At 40.8% G+C, this 25,052-nt stretch overlaps 2 protein-coding genes across 6 annotated transcripts in view; both read left to right on the top strand.

The window, feature by feature from the left end:
• Positions 1-14,058, top strand: part of Phka1 (phosphorylase kinase regulatory subunit alpha 1) — a 148,372-nt gene extending 134,314 nt beyond the window's left edge. For 3 of the 4 annotated variants that reach the window (XM_038316258.2, XM_038316257.2, XM_038316256.2), the window contains 5 exons: positions 59-109; positions 6,141-6,311; positions 9,017-9,070; positions 12,339-12,539; positions 13,261-14,058. In XM_038316258.2, coding sequence (XP_038172186.1) covers positions 59-109; positions 6,141-6,311; positions 9,017-9,070; positions 12,339-12,539; positions 13,261-13,434 — 651 coding nt within the window. In that variant the 3' untranslated portion in view covers positions 13,435-14,058. The remainder of the gene's footprint in view (positions 1-58; positions 110-6,140; positions 6,312-9,016; positions 9,071-12,338; positions 12,540-13,260) is intronic. The other variant, XM_038316259.2, reaches the window with a different exon arrangement.
• A 7,400-nt stretch (positions 14,059-21,458) lies between these two features.
• The window catches only part of Hdac8 (histone deacetylase 8), a 221,479-nt gene continuing 217,885 nt past the window's right edge, over positions 21,459-25,052 (top strand). Inside the window, exons 1-2 of one of the 2 annotated variants that reach the window (XM_038316926.1) lie at positions 21,459-21,863; positions 22,394-22,446. In XM_038316926.1, coding sequence (XP_038172854.1) covers positions 21,639-21,863; positions 22,394-22,446 — 278 coding nt within the window. In that variant the 5' untranslated portion in view covers positions 21,459-21,638. The remainder of the gene's footprint in view (positions 21,864-22,393; positions 22,447-25,052) is intronic. The other variant, XM_038316927.1, reaches the window with a different exon arrangement.

Below are 25,052 nucleotides of genomic sequence, written 5' to 3'. Positions count from 1 at the left end.
AAATAATTGTTTCCTTGCCTCTCCCTTTAAATTTTTATTTTCTCAATTTCTTTTATAGACTAGTGGTGGTCATCCCTCAGGTGTAGATTTGATGTCACCGTCCTTTCTGGTAACTAATCTTGTGTTATCTCATGTTACATTCACAAGTGCTTTGATATGCTGTTATATGGATCATAAGAAAGTATTTGAGTATATACAAAAAAGACAAATTAGGGGCCGAAGAAATGGCTCAGTGGTTAAGAACACCTGTTGCTCTTGCAGAAGTCCTGGGTTCCATTCTCAGAACCCCATGGTGGTTTACAGCCATCTTTAACTTTCAGGTACTCCTGTGGTATGCATTCATACACATAAAATAAATCTAAAACTAAAAATAAATAATTAAAAACAAATTGATCTTGAACTAACATGACTATAGATCAATTCCATATAAAAGGGGGCAGTCTATTTCTTTCCTAATAAGATAGGAAAGGGAGTTCAACTCCAACTTCTATTTTATTTTAGAAAAATAATCAATTAAAAAGTTTTGTTATGTATATATTCATTCTTTGAACTGTTGAAAGTGAGCACCAGACAGTGGACTAGACAACATCAACATCAGTTTGTAATGTATTTGAAAAACCCTGTCCCAAAGCGATGTGCTAGACTTTGTTGACTCCCATGGGAAGCCTTACCCTCTCTGAGGAGTGGATGGGGGTGGGTGGGGTGGAGGGAAGGTGGGGGAGCTGGAGGAGAGGAGAATGTGGCAACTGGGATTGTTATATAAAATGAGAAAATATTGCTTTATTAAAAATAATTAATTTTTAAAAAAGAAAGAAAAACCAAATTTTGGTCTGTATCCTAGTGATAGTGAATTAGAAAGACTGGGCTAAGCCCCAACTATCTGTTCTAATAAGCTCTTTAGGGATTCTGATGCACTTTTAAATTTCAAAGTTACTCTGTTGTGGCTGATCCTCTAAGAAGTAATTTACTTAGTAAATGTGAACTAAATGCCAGCTTTATATCATGCACTGGAGATACAGCATTGAACAAAATGGAAGTGACTCGATGAAGCTCACAATTTAGGAAGATTCTTTTCTAAATAAATTTTTTGATTCTTGTTTTTTCTACTTTATTAGAACATAATAAGCTATGAAATAATGGATTTGAATATGACATTTTTTTATACATATAATGTATTTTTATCATCTACATTTGTCTGGTTTAAATCATGACAAGTTATGATTTAATTTCTCCCAAACTGAAGAAAATTGGGCTAAACAAAAAAGAGATCTATTGGAAATAATATTTTGAGTAACTTTAAGCAAATACCCAGCATTAAATGAGGAGTTTGCCAGCTCTGTGATTTCCATGTTAATGGAAATTTAAAAAGAGAAGTTATTTTCCTGGAAACTATTTCTATAATCCTTTATTTTGTATTTATTTATGAATCTAATCTATCAAATAATCACTTTAACCAATGAATTTCCTCTTTTATTTAGCATAATTTTTCAGGGTTCTTTATATTGTCATAAATATTGCTATTTCATTCATTTTTATTGCAGAATAATAATCATTGTATTGTTACATCACATTCTCTTTATCTGTTTGCTCATCAGTTGATGGATATCTGAATAGTTTCATGCACAGTGTTGCTGTTAACCTTTATGTACAGATTCTTACATAGGTGTGTGTCTTAGGGTATTTATTGCTGTGATAAAACACCATGCCCAAAAGCAATTTAGGGAGGATTATTTAAATTTACATCACAATTCAATCCTTGAGGGAAGTTAGGGCAAGATTTCAAACACTGCTGGAACCTGGAGGCAGAAGCTGATGTAAAGGCCAGGGAAGAGTGCTTACTGGCTTTCTTCCCATGGAGTGTTCACCCTGCTTTCTTACATAGTTCAGAACCACCTGCCCAGGGCTAGCACCACCCACAATGGGCTGGGCCCTCCCTCAATCCCTAATTAAGAAAATGTAATGTGGCTGACAGTGGAGGCTGACTGAGAAGCCAAGGACAATGGCGCTGGGCTTTGATTCTACTGCATGGACGGACTTTGTGGGAGCCTTGTCAGTTTGGATACTCACCTTCCTGGACCTGGGGGGAGTTGGGAGGACCGTGGACTTCCCATAGTGTAGGGAACCCTGACTGCTCTTTGGTCTGGAGAGGGAGGAAGGGACAGTGTGGATGGAGGGGAGGGGAGGCAAGTGGGAGGAGGCTTTCCTATAGCCTAATCTTAAGAAAGCATTTTCTTAATTAAGGTTCCCTCTTCCCGAATGACTCTATCTTGTGTTGAGTTGACACAAAATTAACCAAAACTGTGTATTTTCATTTCTCTCAGAGTATAGTTACTTTTCCTGTCTCTGTGAAAAAAATACCTAACAAAAGTACTTACATTCACATACATGCAATATTTGTATTTCTGAGTTTGGGTTACCTCAGTAATTTCCATCATATCTATTTTCTATAAAATTTCATAATTCATATTTTGCAGCTAAAGTTCCATTGTGTGTATGCTCCACATTTTCATTATTCACTCATTAATTGGTAGGCATCTAGGTTGATCCCATTATCCTGCTGTGGTGGCTAGACTAGCAATAAACATGACTGCACAAGTTTATGGTAGGATGTAGAATCCTTTGGTTATATGCTTAGAAATGCTATAGCTGTGTTAAATGATAGTTGTCTTTTGTCATTTTTTGAGAAGCTGCCACAAGGATTTCCAAAGAAGCTACAGTGAATAAAGGCTCCCCTTCCCCTACCAGATCCTTGCCAGAATTTATTTATTTATTCATTCATATAAACATTTTTGAGACAGGGTTTCTCTGTATATCCCTGGCTGCCCTCACCTTAAAACCAGATTAGCCTCAAACTCACAGAGATCCACCTACCTCTACCTCTCCAGTGCTAGGATTAAAGGTGTGTGCCACCTCCACCACCATCATCAGACTCTGTTTTCTTAATGATATAGCCAATTAGCCAGTGACTCAGAATGTCAGAGTAGTTTTAATTTGCATTTCCCTGATTCCTTATCCATTTTAAATTGGGCTTTTTACATTTTGGGGTTACAAGGATGTTGGGCACCAATCTGTAGATGGAACGGCGGGCTGCGTCCCCCCACCCGGCTAGCTTTACCCAAAATAATTACATGGAAACTGTATTCTTTTAAACACTGCCTGGCCCATTAGTTTCAGCCTCTTATTTAATTCTCACATTTTGATTAACCCATATTTAGTAATGTGTGTAGCACCACGAGGTGGTCGCTTATCAGGAGAGATCTTAACCTGTGTCCATCTCAGAGAGGAGAGGCATGGCGACTGCTTATGGCGACTGCCTGAAGCATCTCCCCTCTCTTTCCCAGAATTCTGTTCTGTTTACTCCACCTACCTAATTTTCTGTTCTATTAAAGGGCCAAGGCAGTTTTTTTATTAATCAGTGAAAGTAACACATAGACACTCCTCCATCACAAGGATTCTTTTTATATTCTAAATACAGCATCCTTATAGACTATGTGATTTACATATATGTTCTCTTTCTGTGGATTTCCTTTTCATTTCGACTTATGTTCTTTGAAGAACTAAAGTCTTCTGTTTTAACTTCCATTTTCTATTTTTTTCTTATGTCATTCACATCTAAAAAATTGGCATCTAAATCAGCGCCACAAAAATTTAATGCTATTTTGGGCTATATGCTATATTTTAACAATTTTATGAAAAGAGCTTTAGCCTTTACATTTGGGGCTATGATTGTATTAGGAAGGGGAACTCCCTAAGACCATCTCCAGCCTCAGTAATTTACTAGGAGTCACAGGACTAATCACATAATCATAAAGGTATGATTAGTACAACAAAAGGATAAACAACAAAATCAGCAAAAGAAAAGGTGCACTGGGTGAAGCCCATGGAAAAACACACAAGAGTGCTCCCACAGCAGAGCCATATAGGGTGCATTACAATCCCTCCAGTGCCACGTTACAGCCTAAGTGAAGTGCTGCTGAGCAGAATAGCTAAAGACCTAGCACAGAACCCAGGCTCTTTCTTTGGGACTGCTCATGAAAACAGCCTCTGTCCTGTATATCCCCAAACTCCAGACTCCCAGGAGGAAAACAGGTGTTGTACATAAACTGCAGTGTTGACATAATCCCTCCCAAAGGCCACATTTCCATATTCCAGCCCAAGTGCCAAACCTGTAAAAATGACTTGCAAGAGCAACACTCCTGTGTTCTGGTCTGCCTTGTTGACTCTATTTTTTAACCACTCTCAAGGGCAGGCCCCATGGCAACATAAATGTACTCCATGAGTTTTTTGGTTTTGAGTTTTTGGTGTTTTGTTTTTCTGTAGATGTAATGTTTTGTTTGGTGTGGGGTTTTTGTCTTACTTGTCTTTTGCTTGTTTGTTTTGCTTTTCCTTTTTGTGGTTTTTATTTGTTTCAGGGCTTTTTGTCTTTTTTCCCCCAAACAATATTGGGCTCTCATATTTGCATACAGTGTGTAAAAGAGTGCAGCTTCATCCTTTGCATGTGATAGCCACTTATTCAGCACCATTCGTTTAAAACACAATTTTTCTCCCATCTAATCCTCTCGGAATGTTTAATGCCTTCACCGTTGTCCATCATGGACTCTTAACCCTCTGGAATCATAGCCCAATTAAATGCTTACTTTTATAAGTTGCCATGGTCACAGTGTTTCATCACAGCAATAGAAAAGTAACATACAGAGACTTATGTTAAAAGTCATAAACAGGAAAAAAAGTCATCGACAAATAGAAGTTAGATTAAACCAGATAAACAGACAATGTACTGTATTATTGGTATTTTTATCATTGTTACTCTGAATCACCAGAGTACTTTATAAAATGATTGTACATTTCCCCAGGGAAGAGCACACCAATTAATTATCCACTATCAAATGGTCAGCCCTGAAAACATACATTCGAGTAACATTATGCAGACTGAATAGATTGTATTTTTTATTGATTTTATTGAGCTATGCATTTTTCTCTGTTCCCCCCACCTCTCCCCTTCCCTTCAACCCTCTCCCATGGTCTCCATGCTCCCAATTTACTCAGGAGATCTTATCTTTTACTACTTCCCATGTAGATTCGATCCATGTATGTCTCTCTTAGGGTCCTCATTGTTGTCTAAGTTCTCTGGGATTGTGATTTGTAGGCTGGTTTTCTTTGGCTTATGTTTAAAAACCACTTAGGAGTGAGTACATGTGATAATTATCTTTCTGGGTCTGGGTTACCTTACTCAAAATGATGTTTTCTAGATCCATCCATTTGCCTGCAAAATTCAAGATGTCGTTATTTTTTTCTGCTGTGTAGTACTCCATTGTGTAAATGTACCACATTTTCCTTATCCATTCTTCGGTCGAGGGGCATTTAGGTTGTTTCCAGGATCTGGCTATGACAAACAAAGCAGCTATGAGCATAGTTGAGCACATATCCTTGTGGTACGATTGAGTATCCTTTGGATATATACCCAAAAGTGGTATTGCTGGGTCTTGAGGAAGGTTCTTTCCTAATTTTCTGAGAAATCTCCACAGTGACATCCAAATGGGCTGTACCAGCTTGCATTCACACCAGCAATGCAGAAGTGTTCCCTTTTCCCCACAACCTCTCCAGCATAAGTTGTCATCAGTGTTTTTGATTTTGGCTATTCTTACAGGTGTAAGATGGAATCTCAGAGTTGTTTTGATTTGCATTCCTCTGATGACTAAGGATGTTGAATAATTCCTTAAGTATCTTTCAGCCATTTTAGGTTCCTCTGTTGAGAGTTCTAGAGCAGGTTGTATTTTATATTCAGGATACATATATGTATATGACAACTATTAAAAACTGTCACCAATTTGAAAAGGAAGCAAGGAGGGACATATGGGAGGCTTTGGAAGGAGAAAATGGAAGGGGAAAATGAAGTAATTATACTATAATCTCAACAAATAAATGAAGTAATTTTAAATGTTTATACAATGTTACAACACTGCAAGCTGTAGTCACATCATTACTTTGGCTCATTCATGTGCTTTCTCATTTTATAAAGTATTTACTATTCTCTTTGCTATATGTTAGAACATGCGGGTTTTGAATTTAAAATATAACTGTTAATGATATTTGATCATAGGGGCAGTGATCACTTTTGATTTACATTTTTTTCTTCCAAGTCACCTGCAGCCTGTATTGCTGCAAGTAGTGGATCCTTTCCTACTGTGTATGGTCAACAGACATCTAAAGATAGTCGTCAAGGTCAGTGGCAACGGCGGAGAAGACTAGATGGAGCACTAAATAGAGTACCAATCGGATTTTATCAAAAAGTATGGAAAATTCTGCAAAAAGTGAGTGTAACACAGTGTTGTTCTTTATTCCCCTCTTAAAATCATGAATCTGTCTTGCTGACATGTGGCATAACCATTACATGACAAAAATAGGAAAAATTGATTTATCACTGTGGCATTATTAATAATTTACTCTATTGTCCTTATTGTTGCAGTAGTATTGTTTCCTTTTCTTTTGTTTTCTTTCCCCTTTCTGGTATTTTTGAGACAGGGTTTCTTGTAGCTTTAGAGCCTGTCCTGGAACTCACTCTGTAGACCAGGCTGGCCTCAAACTCACAGAGATTCACCTGTCTCTGCCTCCTGAGTGCTGGGATTAAAGGTGTGAGCCACCATCACCCAGGGGTATTGTTTCTAAATAAGGTTTAAAAAATCAGAACCTCTCTGTTTGGGGCCATAGTTGAGCATTGTGAGATTTTGCACTGTATTTGCTGCCAGTCAATAATGTGATGCTAAGTAGCTCACTTTCTTTGTTGTTATTATGAGAGTGGAAATGTTATTTGCAGTTCTAAGCTATTCATATCCATATGTCACTACCATAAAGTTGGCGGAAGCAAGAACGGTGGCACATGCCTTTAGTCCCAATACTCTGGAGGCAAAGGCAAGTAGATCTTTGAGAAATCCTGTCTCGGCAAAGAAAACAGCAAACAAACAAAACAGTGAAGTATATGGAGAGTTTGCAGAAGTTGCTCTGATATTTTTTTCTTAGATGAAAACCACTAAAGTAATAGAAAGCTGCAGTGATACTAGTAGTTAAAGAACACTCTTGTTTTGTTAATTTTTTTATATTTAATCATTTTATATATGTGTATATATATACACACACATACATGCATGCATGCATTCGTGTGTGTGTGTGTGTGTGTGTGTGTGTGTGTGTGTGTACATATGTGGTACCAACAGAGGACAGAAGACGTCATCGGATTCTTCGGAACTAGAGCTAGAGGCAGTTGGTTGTGAGCCATCATGTGGGTACTGGAGACTGAACTTGAGTCTTCTGCAGAAGTAGTAAGTGCTCTTAACCTTTGAGCTAACTCTTTAGCTCTGATTTATTTATTTGGAGACAGGGTTTTGTTATTGTCCAGGCTGGCCTCCAATTCAAAATCCTCCCACCTCAGCTTTCTGGAGTGCTAGGATTGCTGGCATGCATCACCACACCAGGCCTAAATAAAACTCTTGGTGTGATTAATATTTGTTCCTATTTCTAAAGCATATTTTTCAAAAGACTTGTAAGGACATATCACACCATTATGGTAGTTATAGTAGAGGGTCAGGAAGACCATTAAGCTCATTGATTTGTCTCATTTATACAAATACAAATTGTTTTCTCTCTTCTGAGATGGGTCTCATATAGCTCAGGCTGGTCTCATTGTAACCAAGGATGACCTTGAACAGATCCCCTGCCTTTACCTCCTGACTGCTGGAATTACAGTTGTGAACTACCACACTGTTATTTTTTTTTTTTACCAAAATCAAAACCCAGACTTAGGGTCTTAAAGTAAGATATAGAATACATGCCTTTCCAGGCGTGAATGTAACAATAATTCTAACATGTCTCAAAGCTACTAATTGTCTGTACAGAGATTACTTGAGTATGAAGTATTGCATGTAATTGTCCAAAAGAGTCAGTAAACCTGTCACTCATATGTGGTTGCTTTATATAGTGTCTCGGCTTCTTTGGAATCTAAAGTATATGATTAATAGAGTAAAGAATTTTAATGTATCTAATGATTCAGGTATGGTCCTCCACACATGTACTTGAAGGCACTAAGGGAAATGGAGGCAGGACTTCCAGTGTTCAAGGTCAACCTCAGCCACATAGTGAATTTGAGACAGATTAGGTGACTTGTAACCATGTCTCAAATAATGATAATGATGATAATAGTATTTATGGAGCATCTACTGTATATCAGACTCTGTTGTAGGTGTTCCTATTACAAAAGTCTAAATAGCCAATAATTTCTGTTCTTGTGAAACTTATATTACTTGCAATAAGTAATAAACAGTAAACAATGTATTTTAAATGTTAAAAGGTGTGGAAGAATAGGACAGGATAAGAGTATTGATAAGGAGCTCAACTAGAACAAGTAGAAATGGCTCACGTACATTAATATCTACTCTGAGTCATGTTCGGCAGCCTCAGTCTCTTGAAGGCCTATCTACTTTCTTAAAAATGTGTGTGTGTGTGTGTGTGTGTGTGTGTGCACCTGTACACTATGGTAGGAAGTACATACCATAGCATACATGTGGAGGTCAAAGTACAACTTCGTGGAGTAGGTTCTCCCTTTCCTCCTTTACTTGGGATTATGGGAGCAATCTCTTTTTATTGGGCTTGCTTGGGTGTTGGCAAGTACTTTTTATCTGTCAGGTTATCTTGCCAGGCCTTGAAGGCCTCCTGGTAATGACTCTGGGACCTGCATGATACTCTTCTAGGTGGTCTCTGAATCTGGTGTCTAGTCTATCCCAAAAAGATCGACCCTGCCCACTCCACTACCCTAAGAAGAGGACGAACTATGGTAGTCCCATCCTAAATCTTAGCACTTAGAAATCATGAACCCATTCTTGGGCACATGGACTACAGACCTCTAGCTGGCCTGTGGCTGCTCAAACCATAACCCGTGAAGCACACTCAGAAATACGAAGTCTCTCCTTCTTGCCTCCCAGCTCCTAGTTTGTCTCTGGTCATAACATGTTTTTCTACCTTGCAGTGTCATGGACTTTCTGTGGAAGGTTTTGTTCTTCCTTCTTCAACCACAAGGGAGGTAAGATTCTGTCCTTCACATGTACATAATGGAAAGCTCGCCTGTCTGAAACATTTCAGTTATCAATTATGAAATTGATATTTATTGAATTTATATTATTGAAACTAAATATATCAATTAATTTTCAAAGAAACAGACCAATCATTTTATGAATCAATTGTAGTGGTATATTATTTGTGTTTTAATAAATAAAGCTTGCCTGAAGGTCAGCGCAAAGCAGTCATACTAGTCAGCCAGACAGGCCAGACAGGCCAGGCAGTGGTGGTACACACCTTTAATCCCAGGACTTGGGAGATAGACAGAGGGAATCCTGTGAGTTCAAGGCCACCCTGGGCTTGAGATTGAATCTGTCTAAAAGAGAAACAGAGCTAATACAAAGGTGAACCCAGCACTTGGGATCACACACCTTTAATCCCAGCGCTAGGGAGGTGGAGACAGGAGCAGTATGGCTGGGCAGAGAGAGGAATATAAGGGGGAAGACACAGGAACTCAGTGGAGTGTGGAGTCTGAGGTTGGCGGAGAGCATTGCAGGATCGCCTGTGGTTTGTCTGAGCCTTGGTAGAGATAAGATCTCTCTAGCAGCTGGCTGCTTTGCTTTTCTGAACTTCAGCTTGAACCCCAGTATCTGTTTCTGGGTTTTTCACTACTCGTGCTACAATCAATTGACTGTGAAATGCATGAAGGAGGTAAAAATGGAATGAGAATATTAGACAATAATATGGTTCTAGGGAACTGGCTATCATCAGTAAATTGTTTTGCTGAGCAAGCATGAGGACTTGAGTTTGCATCCCCAGCACCCATTTAAAATAAAAATGGGCATGACTATGCAACCCTGTAATGCCAACACTGAGATGTAGTGAGAGGTGCGTTGCAGGTGCTTGCTGGCCAATTAGTCTAACTGAAATGGAATACTCTAGGTTCAGTGAGAGACCCTGCCTCAAAAAAAGATGGAAAACAACTAAGAACAGCATCTCATGTCAGCTTCTGGCTTCCACATTTAACACACACATACACACCATAAACATGGATAATTATTTGTTTTATTAATAAGAATAGCTTTTCTGCAATGACTAAGTTTTTTTCTACGTGAGACTGGGAGTTGGAGAAGGCAAAAAGGCTACAAACATAAGAATGAATGGCTTCTTATATTCTCCCATCTCTTTCACCCCAACCTTTCTCCAATTGGATAGTTGTAGACCTGTGCTGATATTGACATCTATATCATATTTTAGAGCAGTGGTTCTCAGCCTTCCTAATGCTGCAACCCTTTAATACAGTTCCCCATGTTGTGACCCCCAACCATAAAATCATTTTTGTTGCTATTTCATAATTGTAATTTTGTTAGTTATGAATTATAATGTAAAAATCTGCTATGTGACCCCTGTAGTAGAGTTTCTTGGACTGCCAGCCCCCAAGTCATGACATGGAGACTTATTATTAATTATGAATGCTCAGCCTTAGTTTATGCTTGTCCCACTAGCTCTTATCTCTTCATCTATGTTTCTCTTCATCGATGTTTTGCCTCAGGGCTTTTTACCTTTCTTTCATTCTGTATGTTCTACTTTTCATGCTTCTGCATCTGGCTGGCTGGTGATGCCTGACTGAGTGGCCCTGATGTCTCCCTCTCTTTCTCCATCATTCTCATTCTTCCCCTCCCTCCCTTTCCCTCCTCCATCCTCCCTCTCCCTCTCTCCTTTCTGTCTCCAGCCTAGATCTCTCCTCCTACTTATTCTCTCTGCCTGCCAGCCCTGTCTGTCCCTCTACTGCCTAGCTATTGGCTGTTCAGCTTTTTATTAGACCAATCAGATGCCTTCGGCAGGCAAAGCAATACATCTTTACACTATTAAATGCAGCATAAACAAATATAACACACCTTTACATAATTAAAGTAATATTCCACAACAGAGCCCCCAAGGGGGAAGTCACTACCCACAGGTTGAGAACTTCTGTATTAGAGTAACTTTCTTTCCCAACTTAGTGGATTAGAGTTTTCAGAGAGGAAACCTGAGCATTTGTAATTTTTTTAATCTATAGACTAACACTGATAAATAATCATGGTTGGAAAACATTGCCATGAAACACAGACACTGGTTATCAGATGTTTTGGTATTTTGTACTAACAAGCTAGGACTAGTAAGTTTATAATTCTCAAAAACTGGTGGTGTTGCAATATCAGCTGGATGTGCTGGGACTGAATGCTAAGTGTAATGTCTTAGACCTCTACTGTTGCATATAAGCCTTTTGTGTAATAAAGAATACCATACTGCCTGTGTAAACAGGTGTATTTTGTGCATTTAAACAATGTTGAAATATTAATAGTAAAAATGTAAACCTAATACCTTTAAGAGTCATCAAAGAACTTTCACATTATTTAATTTGATTTTTCAGTTCAATTTTGTAAGACACCTAAGAAGAGAATGTCTTTCTCAGAAAGTTTATAGATAAGGAAACAAACAGAGATTTCCAAGATATGCAAAGTCATTTGCTCCTGATAGAAGTTTTGAGCCTGTCTTTAGACTCCATATTGCTTCTATAGAATATAAACAATACAATTTTACCAAAAAGCATTTCTCAATCTACTTTACCCCAAAATAACTGCACTTAAAATTTTTAAAATGTGCATGAGTGTTTTGCCTGCATGTAGGTATGTGCACCACATGCATGCCTTGTCCCTGTGGAAGTCAGAGGAGTTGTAAGCCACCTGATATGGGTGATGGAATTGAACTCAGGACCTCTGGAAGAGCAATCAGTGCTCTTAACCACTGAGCCATCTCTCCAGCCCCATAACTGCATTTCTTAAGCTCCGTTTTATTCTAATAATATGTAGCTATTTCACATAATTCTACTCATCATATATATCATTTCAAGTTTGGCTTCAGTGCTTTTTCTCTGGGTCATAGATTTAGTCTCATAAATAGCTTCATAAAGCCTCATGAAGTTACTATAGCATGTCATCATTTATGTATTTATTGCCATGTTTAGGTTATGTCAAGTTTCAATATGTGACTGATGCTACCATAAACATTCGTACACATGGAGCTTTTTCTTCTCTGGATAATTTCTTTGGACAAACTCCCATAAATAATATTCTGTGTTAGAGGACATTGATACTTTCACGACTCTTGTTATACATTACCAGATTGTGCCAATTTACACCATTCCATTAAAGGGCTGCAGTTACAGGACTTTTTACTGCTTTTCAAAGAAAAGTTTTGGTATTCTTGGGTGATGGGATTCTAGAAATTGATTTTCACTTTTTCTATCACAGATGACCCCAGGCGAGATTAAATTCTCTGTCCATGTGGAGTCTGTCCTGAATCGTGTACCTCAACCAGAGTACCGCCAGCTTCTGGTTGAGGCCATCCTTGTCCTTACCATGCTGGCAGATATTGAAATTCATAGCATTGGAAGCATCATTGCTGTGGAAAAAATAGTACATATTGCCAATGACTTGTTCCTTCAAGAACAGGTAGGCTGCCAATTGTGTGCACACCTGCAATCACAGCATCCGGGAGTTGCAGGCAGGGGGATTGGGAATTCAAGGCCAGCCTCAGCTACATAGTGAGTTCAAGACCAGATTGGGCTACATGAGACCCAGAACATACAACAAATGTTTCCTTCTCTTACCCACTGTGAGAGAAGACAAAAGTATCCAAGATTTTCTAAGCATTCCTAGTTTTAAGTGTTCTGGGATGTTATCGGGTCACATATGAGAAAATATAAACCATTTTAGACATAGACTTTACATTTAGAATGTCTACAGACTTTTTGAATTAAGGTGGCTTAGAAAGAAATAGAACCAAATACTATATGAAGGAATACAAGCCAAAATCAGCAGTACTAGAAGGTGAAAGTCCCGGTGTAGTTCTACTGGGTTATCTCCAAGTGCTAACATTATTTCTGTTATTAACAGACATGAATCATTTAATCAATTATTAATTGATATTTAATTTTCAAAAATGCTTTATAATAGAAAATTCTAAATAGTAATTAAAATAATTTAGAGTCTAGTGACAAATGCCATGTGTAGAAATTCTTATCCATCCTTCATAACCCTAAGCCCCTTCTGCTTATACAGCCAAAGAATTGGCAATGGGAAGGAAGCTCTGAGGTGTATTCATCAGAGTTTGGCTTGGTAGGATTGGTAACCTTTTCTTCCCACTGTTTTCCCATCTTTTAAAACCAAATAGAAAACCCTTGGCGCAGATGACGTCATGTTGGCAAAGGATCCTGCATCTGGCATCTGTACTCTTCTGTATGACAGCGCACCCAGTGGCAGATTTGGCACAATGACCTACCTCTCCAAGGCAGCTGCTACCTACGTGCAGGAGTTTCTGCCACACAGCCTCTGTGCCATGCAGTGAGGGCTGTGGGTTCTGGTCGCTGGAATCCTTTCAACATCTGGTCCCTGTGTTGGTTGATTGTGCATGGAACTGAAATGTTAACACCTGACCACTCCTCATCCCTCCCAAGAAGAGAGAACTTTGCTGATAATCTCACTACTTTTGAAGAAAAGAACCCTCACTTGGAGACTCACTCCAGTGTGAAGGTCAACTGGGTCTATCCCTGCTTCTTTTATAGTTCAGAAATGTCTGCATGTGTTTTTACTCTATAGAACTGTTACCAGCTTAGTTTTCTAACTCCTTTTGGGGAACAGGTATTAATAAGTTATTCTGAAGCCTTTATTATTCTTATTTCTGGGCTTCCTTTCTTTTTTGCGTATATGAGTGGTGGGTCTTAACTGGGTCATTATTTCAAGAGAGTAGATGCTAAATTGTTGGGTTTTATACTGCTGTAAATTTGAAATGTCTATTTTAAGTGCCTTAAGAAAAGCCAACACCAGATCATGGCTTCCTTCTTCACTCGAAGGATGCTTCATTTTGAGTGGTGAAATAGTTTCTTTGTAGAATATTGCCTTTTGATTTTGACCTTTCTGTATCTGCCCATGTTGCCTGCTCTGTGGTGAAATATTAAAAAATGTAAGCTCACATGTAAGTTTAAGGATTTCTATGTTAATACTTGAAGTCACATTTTATATGGACTGATGCTACCAGGCACATATTTGAGGACACATGGAATAACCCAGAAAAAATGGAGCCAGGAGCCCAATTCCAGAGAGGAAGGGAAAGGGGAGGTTATGTAGGCGGTGCTTTACACACAGGGAGTCAAGAGACCACCAGAGGTAGGTAGGTTAATCCTTGGTGGAGCATAGCCCACATACAACACAGAGAATAACTGAAGCCTTGAGCGAAGAGAAACCCAGCAGTCCAGTCTGTGGCTGCTCTCCTGAGCACCTCTTTCCTGTTCTTCTGTTCTCCACCTCACCTATTCACTCCCCCACCATACTCAAATCACCCCTTCTCAGCTCCCTCTTCTCCCACATCTGTTCTTCAATTCTTTCACCTGTTTGTTTTCACTTCTCAATTATACTACTTATATCCTTTAATCTTGGTATCTGTGGCCAAATATCTATTGTTATACATATTTCTGTGTGTTTGAAATGGTTAAATAATTGTAAGTATTTTGAGTGTGTCTGTTTGTCTCCACATTTAATGGGTTGGATAACCATGTCGATAACATTGCAAACCAAGCCTGGTCATACTCTTTGCTAATCTGAGAACTTGAGAGGCTGAAGCAGGAAGATCGTGAGTTCAAAGACAACCTGGGCTACATAGCAAGCTCCAGGCAAACCTCAGTATGAGACCCTGTCTCAAAACATTTCAAAGAATGTTGTGTGTGAGAGGGAGCTATGCAGCTGGCCTCAGATGGACACACAAAGGATAGCAAAAATATACCTTCCATCCCATTCTCGGGTCCCATGTATAGGTAGCCTGGCTTAGCAGAGGCTTCCCCTGGTTTTCCTTGTTTCTACCCAGATAACTGCCTACTCGACTCCTCTTTCCCTCAGATTTTTAAGGGTTTTCTCCCAGAACAGTAATGAGATGGGGCTAGTGAACTCAAAACAGTCACAGAATCGGGAAGAGTCTTCCAGGCACACTGGAAGTAGTGAGCTAGCAAACGGGTGGTAGAAGCAAAGGCAGGTGGCCCCCTTTCCCCTCTCACAGCCATGGGAACACACAGTGAGTAGCTTTCTAAGTGCATGGTTTTCTGATCTCTTTTGAGGAGAACATACAACCTGTTTGTCTTTTCATAGCCTATAAGTACCCTAGTCACAGGAAGCACACCCAGCACTGCTGGTGGGAACTGCCACTCCTTCCTGGACCTCTTTTCTTGAATTGACTCCAATGCCTGCAATTCTCTGGAGTTACTGGCCTGTCTGTCGAATAATTAAATGCCCAGGCAGTGGCATTTAATTTCTAAAGTAACTTCCCAGAAAACATTACTGGTATTTTGTTCTTTTTTTTCTTTGGTTCTCATTTTTTCGAGACAGGGTTTCTCTGTGTAGCTCTTCATGTCCTGGAACTCAACTCTGTAGACCAGGCTGGCCTCCAGTTCACAGAGATCCGCCTGCCTCTGCCTCCCGAGGCATGTGCACCACCACTGCCTGGCTAAGTATTTCGTTCATTTTAAGAGTGCTAATATGAAGAAGGAAGCATGATGGAACTTTTTACAAGCACTTTATGTTCTGAAGTTAGAATAAAGAATAATAATTCACTATGTCTGGTGTCACTGCACAAAACCTTCTATGTTTTTGTGATTGAAGCTGATTAATTACCATTTCACATAATGTTTGGATATATTGTATACTCAAAGCTTATTAACTGGGTCAAATTAGAGGAGCATTTATATACCGTACATTATTATACTGCACATAGGTAAAAAATATAGGTTTTTTATTGCTTTACACAGTCTACTAAAAATATAAAGTAGATTTTTACTCCATTTCAACTCTATGAGTGGTATTTCTAAACTACTAGAAAGAACTTAAAATAGTTCGTTCTTCTAAGTATTATCAGTATTTCAGATAATATAGTTTAAAGTACTCATTGGTCATTTCTGTAACAAGAGAGTACTTAATCCAGCAATGGCAAACAGCGTCTCTACGTCCCTGCCTAAATAATTTAGTTTTACCACATTCTGGGAATTTGATGCAACTAGCATGGCAAAAGTTGTCACCTTTAGTCATAGTTCACAGAACTGTGTGCATGTGTATGTATATGTGTCTGCATGTCAGGTGCATGTGTATTATCATGCTGGTGCATGTGTCTGCATGTCAGGTGCATGTGTATCATGTCAGGTGCATGTGTCTGCATGTCAGGTGTTTGTGCCTGTGTGTCAGGTGCATGTGTATCATGCTGGTGCATATGTCTGCATGCCAGGTGCATGTGTCTATATGTCAGGTGCATGTGTATCATGCTGGTGCATATGTCTGCATGTCAGGTGCATGTGTATCATGTCAGGTGCATGTGTCTATATGTCAGGTGCATGTGTATCATGCTGGTGCATATGCATGTGGAGGCTAAGGGTCAACCAGAGTGTTATTCCTCAGAAGCCCTCCACTTTCATCTGTTTGTAGCAGTCTCTCACTGGATCTGGGACTCACCAGTTAGACAAGGCTGACTGGTCAGTGAGCCTCAAAGATCATTCCACCTGGGTGCTGGGCACTGAGGTAGATACCAGGCATGTGCCAACACCATGCCCTGCTTTGGCTATGGCTGCTGGGGTTCCAGTGCAGATACTCATGCTTACATGACAAGCCATCTTCCCAGCCCCTTAGTCTTTACTTTTTGTCCAGTTGAAGTAACTGCAGATCTTGGTTTGCTCAGTAGAGCCCTTATTTATGCTTTCTTTCCTGGCATAAATGTTCATATCACTTTATGTCATTCTCATAAGTGTTCTAGGGTCAATGATATGACCACCTTGTATCTAGCAGAAGTCTGATTTCTTTTAAGGCTGTACCTCAAAGCCAAGAACTTGTCCTCAAATCCCTAGAAGTACTTTACCTCCATCAATTTAGGATAGCCGGTAAAGTTTGGAACGCATATTAAGAAATGGTTGACATAATAGTCCTTAAAACAAGTAGTATGCGAGTGCTTGCCAAATACAATAGAGCAGCTTCCCTTCACAGTGAACACTGGAGATAGGTAGTGTTGACACACCCATTTACTAGAGGTGGGGGAACTCACTCTAATAGTTGAAGCAAATTGCACAAGGTAAATTAGCTAATAAGTCACTCTTCTGGAATTTGAACCCGTGTACTAACTTTAGAGTTCTCATAACACAATTGTGTTCTTCAAGGAAGATATGTTAGGAGATGGTGGGAAATCAAGGTCAGTATGTTGAAGCATCAGTGAAAAGATTGAACTGAGCAAAGGCAGCCACTAGGGAAGTGCTCACTTAATAGATTTACTCTTCCTTTTTCTGCCTCTTCCAGCAAAGGAAGGCAAAGGAGGCCCACAAAAGAAACTGCCCCATCCATTCTGATCTTGCAGGTTCAAACACTACCTTTGGCAATAGCAGGAGAAAGCCAGTCAAGTAATTGTATAGAGCCATCACCCAGGCAAACCTCAGAGCCAGGCTTCACCCTCCTTTCTCTTCCCTTGAGCCCAGTGACTCCAAATTCAGTGTCTTGAGAAGCTCTCATTCCCAGCTCCAGGACAGTATAGGCACTAAGCAATTAGACTTGTGGAAAGCTTTTGAACTGAGTTAACCATAACCAAGCATCCAGTCACCCTGTGGGACCACTGCAGGAATTACTGTCAATTCCAGAGCATTAAGCAACACTTCACCGTGCTCCACAGCTGCATCACCTGTGGCTTGTTTACTGCGCTCGGATGCCATTTCCAGTTTGGAAGAGCTTGTGCGTTGGAGAGCGCGGCTGTCTCTGGATCGGAAAGCATATAAAACAACCCATTTCCGTGCCATCCGATTAGAGTTTAGAATGTAGGGCTTCGGTCAGCCAGTTTTTCCTTCCCTTGCCTAGCCCTGAGCAAGGGTCACTTCCTCCCTACACTACCAGACTATCAGTTTCACCTCTTAGTTGCTACAGCCTCAGGCTCCTTCCGTTCTGTGTGAGAAGGTGCTGTTCTCTCTCTTCCTAAAAAGGCAATTATGGACTTGAAGATCCTCAGCCTGGTATGGGACAGGTCTTAATGACATCCCCTTTCTCCCTCTCTCCTCCCCGCTGGGGGGGGGGTTGCACACACATGCATGTATGGAGGCCAGAGAGCAACGTCAGGTATCTGTTTCTATCACTCTCCACCATTTTTAGAGACAAGCTCTCTCACCAACCCCGCCTTCAAGGAGATCTGCCTGCTTCTGCCTTCCGAACAACTAGATGGCAGGCAGCCGACTTTTCTGTGGGCGCTGGGGATCTGAGCTCAGGTCACCATGATTGTATAGCAGATACTTTACTGACGGAGCTAATCTTCCAGTCCCAGTTTACTTTTTAATTTTTTAAAAAGAAAATCTCTCTGCTGCTGCATCTAATAGGCCACTGGGCAGTAAGACCAGCAGAGGACTGAGACACAGCTCAGTCGGTAAAGTGCTTGTTGTGTCTGAATTCGACCTCAGACCCACATTTTAAAAAACTGGGCACAGTGACACACACAATTCACAGTTCCACTGCTGGGGATGTGGATGCGGATCCTGGGGAATTGCTACCCAACCAGCATAGACTACTCGGGTTCCAGGCCAGTGAGAGACTATGTTTCCAAAAACACCTGAAAAGTCATACCCGAAGGTATGCACATGCACCCTTGTTGCATGACATACTTTTCCTGGGAAGACAACACAGTCTACTCACCCCAGATAGGGAGCCCACAGCAGACCAAAGTACGGATACCACCAAAGTCCAACTTTGTGAGCCATCGAGGTTTTTGAGGTTACTTACAGGAGTAGAAATGACTCAAAGCTGCATCAGCAAAGTCTACCCCATCATGGGTGACAGCTCACAAAAGCTGCTGAAAATCTGGAGCACACAAGTTGGAGAGTGTCCTACCAGGAGCCTCAGCGGGCCTGAGCCTCTTCAGGCCGCTTTACTGGTCTTTGATTCGTCTAGACAATTGGACTGGTCTTTGCTGCTTACACGAAACTTGCTTGTCAGAGACTCAGCAGTGTTTACTCTTGGGGAGTGGGGCAGCAAATTGATCTGGTCAGTTTCAGGGAGTACCTGAATCTATTTTGAGTTGCTTGCTTTTTGTCTTAAGGAACTTCCCTGCAGGATAAAATGTTTCCATCTCAGAGGAAACTTTTACGCAACAACCTTGCACGCACACGCACACGCACACGTAGAAGGAAAAATCAGATATATATTTAAGAACGTTCAGACCAGAGGTAATGGTTGCCAGTCTGGGGTAGGAACTGTGGGAGAAGCAGGTGCCTTTGAGGCTGTCTTGGAAATGGAACTGATGGAAATTGCTGATGGATTGGATCTGCAGCTGAAGGAATAGAAAGGCACACAAATAGCTCTTAGGTTTCTGGCTTGTGCAACAGGGACAGGTGTAAAAATGGGGAAAGGGTGTAAAAAGGGAAATAGGAGTTTAGTTTTGAAAACATTAAAGTTATATCCAGAAGTTATGTTATATCCAACTGTTTCATTCATATTACCCTGGCTACTTTAGCCACTCATAACTTCATCTTTATTTTTTTCTTATTTTTTGACACAGGGTTTCTCTGTGTAACAGTCCTGGATGTCCTGGCGCTCGCTCTGTAGACCAGGCTGTGCTCGAACTCACAGAGATCTACCTGCTTCTACCTGCCAAGTGCTGAGATTAAAGGCATGCACCACCACTGCCCGGCTCATCTTTATTTTTTATATGGAAATGTGGTGTGTGTGTGTGTGTGTGTGTGTGTGTGTGTGTGTGTGTGTTTGTGTGTGTTTGAGACAGGGTCTTGACACATAAACCAGTAGACCAGGCCAGACTTGACCTCACAGAGATCTTCTGCCTGCTTCTGCCCCTGGTGCTGGGATTAAAGTCGTATGCCACCACAGCCAGGTGACCCATTGCTTTATGAGATTTAACACTTTTTAGCATTTCTTCCGTATACTCCAAAGTCCATCCTGCCCCACCTTTTCATTTCTTCTTCCTTATGGCCCTTTTTCTTTTTGGTGCTGCACATATTAAGCACACACTCTTCCACTGAACGAAGGCCCTGATTTCTTTTACCCAGATCTTCCACTTTTCCAGGTTTCAGCCGCACTCTTTCCCCTTCACTCTCCCCCCATGAGCCAAGTAGCCAGAAAGTCCTGTTGAGCTCCCTCCCCATGCACCTCCGCTCCCTTTCTCTTCATTATTTAAGTACTTAATGCTTATTTTGTTAGGTAAGGTAAGCACCTTGCATTCATTATCTGGACCTGTATTGACATGGTTTCCTTTACAGTTCACTTAATTTCTGTATAATAATAAATGGAGATAATAAATGGAATATTGACCACATGTGTAGCACAAAGTCAACCTGGAAGAATCAAGTTCATGTAGTAAAAGGAGTATTTCGATTTTCATTGTCAGGTAGATCTGATTTTGGATGGTTTTCCTACTTCAGTGTGTGGCTAAGAATGACGTTTCATCTCCAGAGTACGCTGTAAAGTGTATTACAGCTTCCTTTACACAACTGTTGAAAGGATTCACTAAGATAATAACCAAAGTGCCTGTCACAAAACATGTTTAACACAAGCTAGAATTTTAAAGAAGCTACACACGTGGACTTGTTTCAGAGGCCTGAGTAGGTCAGTTCAGGATGGTGTGAGTGCTGGGTGTCTGGGAACTGACCAGCTAGGCTCAGATCATTGAGGCATCCAGAAACCCAAAACTACAGTACCCAGGGGCACACTAACACCCTGCATGCCAAACCTAAAACATTCGCCCAAAGCATTGCTTAGCTGCAGAAGCGAATGAAAGGAAATGTGGGAGGGAGCTGCGGTTTCCAAATTCTGGGGAGACGTCCCACACTTTCCATTTACGCGAAAGATCCAGGAAGATGCTGTTATTTTTGTTTGGTTAGATTCTACCTTACAATTTTCACAGTCTCAGCCAGTTTCAGGAAGGTGATAGCTGATTTGTCAGAGTAAATTGTTGGTGAAATTGTTAGCTCTTAACGGATAGTGAGGAAAAGTAGAAATAAAGTTGCAGCACGAAATTTGCTGTGTAAAATTTCCAAACCATTCGGTGCGTTAATCCCACAGCCCCTCAAAGCCTGTTCTTAGTACAGTCAGCTGATGTAGCTGGATGGTGGTGGGTCTTATGTGGCTATTAAAAATGTATTTAAACCTCTAAACATTCAAATGGCTCTATTTACAGACTGAAAACTTAAAAGAGTTGGGGCTCCTTTTTAGCGCCAAAACTTGAAATCGCAGCTTTTAGTGTTCAGCTGTGACTCTTCCGTTACCTTACTCCCTTAAAACTACATCTCCCAGCATGCTCTGAAGCTAGTCTGACCTCATTTCAAATGGCCCCGTAGGGCAACAAGGCTGGTTCGTTTTGTCCGTGCTGCTTGTGCCATGTAAAAATCGATCCCAATTGGCAGCCATTTGGGCTTTTATATCTGTCAAGCTCTCTTTTTGGACTGTGGTCATTAAATGAAGGGATCTGGTCTGGAAGGGCCCATCCATTCCCTCAGCTGGGCGAGGGACCAGGCAAACTGTCTCCGGCAATCTAAATAAGAGGGAATGTTGAACAGGGAGCACCGCTGGGGCCGAACAGAGGAGCAGGAACCGGAGCCCGGGCTGTGTCCGCAAACTGTCGGATCCGGACTTTGGCTCAGGGACGGTTGGAAGTGGGAGATGGAGATGCCAGAGGAACCGGCCGATAGTGGGCATTCGCTGCCCCCGGTTTATATTTATAGTCCCGAGTATGTCAGCATTTGTGACTCTCTCGTCAAGATTCCCAAACGGGTAAGAGGTCTGGATGAAAGACCATCCTTTTGGGGGATGGGAGTGGGAGGGTGTGAAAGGGAGTATGTTAGGAAACCAGGAAAACTAGACTGAGGGATACCTTAAACAAAAATTTAACTAGCCGTTTCAGATACACCAAGCTGGGGCAGAAGGAAGTGGTTTGTTACCTTTGGGGAGCACAACGGGACATCCGAGGCGCGGGTGAGGGCGGAAGGGCTGAAGGCGGGGGAGGGAAAGAAACGGTGAAGAGGTGAGTGGAGTTTCTAATGGGATGGGTTCACTGAAGTCCTTGACCACAAGCTGTTGGAGGACAGTATGCCATCACTTGTGTTAAGTATGCTGGGTAGCTTCCGTCATGGCGATTTTAATGCTTTGTATTGTTTTGTCTTAAGTTTATCCCAACTGAGAAAGTGACAAGAGAGAAGAGATAAAGTAGTTAGTTCTTCATGCATGATGTTGTTAATGGGATTTCAGTAAATTGAGCCTTGAAGAGACTGTTTTGTCTTTCTATTTTCATGCTGATATTTCAGGCCAGTATGGTCCACTCTCTGATTGAAGCATATGCCCTGCACAAACAAATGAGGTAAGTATGTTGACCTTTCTGAACATTGTCACCCATGAAGCCCTAATAAATACCCGATCACGTAGTGGGACTAGCCAGGGAGAAATGGGCCTTTAAAAAAAAGCTTTTGTGGGAATGTCCATGATATGTCTGTAACTCAGGAAAAGCATTTGAAGAATTGAGAACACTTGGGAAAGGCACAGAAGAAGTCAGGATCCACTAGAAGGGACTTTGCTGCTGGATAAGCACTTGCCAGATGCTAAGATCTTTTTGTTGCGGGTGGGGAGGGGTTAAGCAGGGAAGTGTTCAGTGTGTTTTATATTTGCTTTGGGTTTTATTTGTTTTCTAAAGCTGGATTTGAGGATGTGGGCTCAACTTGAGACTTTTAGATATACTACCCCACTATCATAGCCAAACTTTACCCCAAGCAATCTGTTGAAAACAAGCCAGAACTTCAAAGCTAGCTACATGCTTCTCAAAAACAAACCAAAACCAAGCTTTCCATTGATTTCCCATTCTGTGTATAATATCATAAATGCAACTCTTATGGGCGTGGCACATGCAAATCAGGTTTTCTTATGACTGGGTGAGTGACTATCATCTAATGCTTCATTTCCCTCCCAGAAAGTAATGTAATACGTTTTTAGATTTTATTCTTAGTATTATTAGTCATTTTAATATGTACGTTCATTGTGTGGTTTTTCAAGACAGGGTTTCTCTATGCAACAGTCCTAGCTGTCCTGGAAGTCGATTTGTAGACCAGGCTGGCCTCGAACTCATAGAGATCCACCTGCCTCTGCCTCCCAAGGGCTGGAGCTAAAGGCATGTGCCACCACCTCCCGACATTGTGTACATTCTTTAGGAATGTTTTGCTGTTGCTATGAGACAAGGTCTCTGTTGTAGCTCTGTCTGGCTAGGGACTGTTACATTCACTAGGCTGGCCTTGAACTTAATAAGATCCACCTGCCTCCGTCAAAAGGTGTGCATCACCACATCTGGCTAGGAATGTTTTTCTACCATTGCTTAACTCCTGTGCTTGTCAAGATAATGATTTGCCTTTCTTTAAAGGATTTTAACACTTTTCTAAGCCAGCTGGTGCTGGAGGGACATCACAAATTCTAAGTCAGGTTTTGTGACTTAGCCAGAATCTGTCTCAAAAATTTTAATGAGGTTTGGAATATTGTTCAGTGTGTAGAACACTTGTCTAACATACCTGAGGCCTAGATTTCCCCCCCCCACACACACACAATCAACATTTAAAAATATTTTATTGCAAATAAGATGTTAAAGCAAGACTTGTTAGCTTGCTGGTCAGGAAAGACTGTCAGTATTCTTTAGTTTTAGGATTCAGGGAAATGAATAATAAATGTAAGAGAAAACCTTCGGAGAGGCTGGGAAACATAATCCAATATGATTATGATTGTGAAAAAAATTGAAACTGGCCCTCTTACATAGTCTGTCCCGAAACTAGCTCTGTTTGAACTCCCAGAGATCTGCCTGCCTCTGCTTCCAGAGTGATAGGATTAAAGGTGTGAGCCATTACACCAGGCTTCTTGATATTTTTATTTTAAACATTTTTATTAACATTGCATTATTAACATTATTAATATTATTAAATTATTATATTATTAAATTATTAACATTATTAAATTATTAATTATTAACATTGCGGAGGTCAGAAAACAACTTGGCAGGAGTTGATTCTCACTTCCACCTTGTGGGTCCTGGGATTGAACTCAGGTTATCAGACTTGGTAGCAAGTGCTTGCACCTGCTGGGCCATCTTGCTGGCCCTGAGAGTTTTGTTTTAATGGACAGCTTTTTTGCCTTTCTTTTTTTAAAATTTATTTATTATGTATACAATATTCTGCCTGTGTGTATGCCTGCAGGCCAGAAGAGGGCACCAGACCCCTTTACAGATGGTTGTGAGCCACCGTGTGGTTGCTGGGAATTGAACTCAGGACCTTTAGAAGAGCAGGCAATGCTCTTAACCTCTGAGCCATCTCTCCAGCCCCCTTTTTTGCCTTTCATGGTATAGATGAGTACTTGAAGAAAAAGCAAGAATCCTTGATTTTGCCTCTAACTTTTAAAGTTGAACGACAGGATTTCAAACACCTTGGTTATACTAGTTGCCTAAATATCCTACCTGTATTAGTTCACGATAGCCTCATGGCTCTACTCCCATTTGAAAAATATACACGGCTAGAATGGTGCTCCTTCAATTTAAATGGGCAATCATCATGTTAAGATTGATATTAAGCCAGCAGTAGTGGTGCACACCGTTAATCCTAACACTCTGTGAGTTTGAGGCCAGCCTGGTCTACAGAAGGAGTTCCAGGACAGCTTACAAACCCTGTCTTGAAAAACCTGTGTGTGTGTTCTTGTTAGAATACAAACTGTGGTTCATTGGGCCTAGATTCAGACTTGAGCTCTGCTTTTCTAAGAAAGAAATGCCATGCTGCTAGTGTGTTCACTACCTACCCATTCATTGTCAAGGGTTAGAGAACTTAACTGCAGCAGAATCCAGAAGTGAAGATGGAGACTCAGCAGGTTCAAGGCCAAAATCCCCATGTAACTTGCTTCCTTTATTCACTCCTTTCCTCCTTTTCTCGCTCACTGTGGGGAGCA

The sequence above is a fragment of the Arvicola amphibius genome, chromosome X (assembly GCF_903992535.2).
Source record: "Arvicola amphibius chromosome X, mArvAmp1.2, whole genome shotgun sequence".
Classification (NCBI taxonomy): Eukaryota; Metazoa; Chordata; class Mammalia; order Rodentia; family Cricetidae; genus Arvicola; species Arvicola amphibius.
Note: the sequence above shows the minus strand (reverse complement) of the source record. Positions and strands in the feature narration are given on the sequence as shown.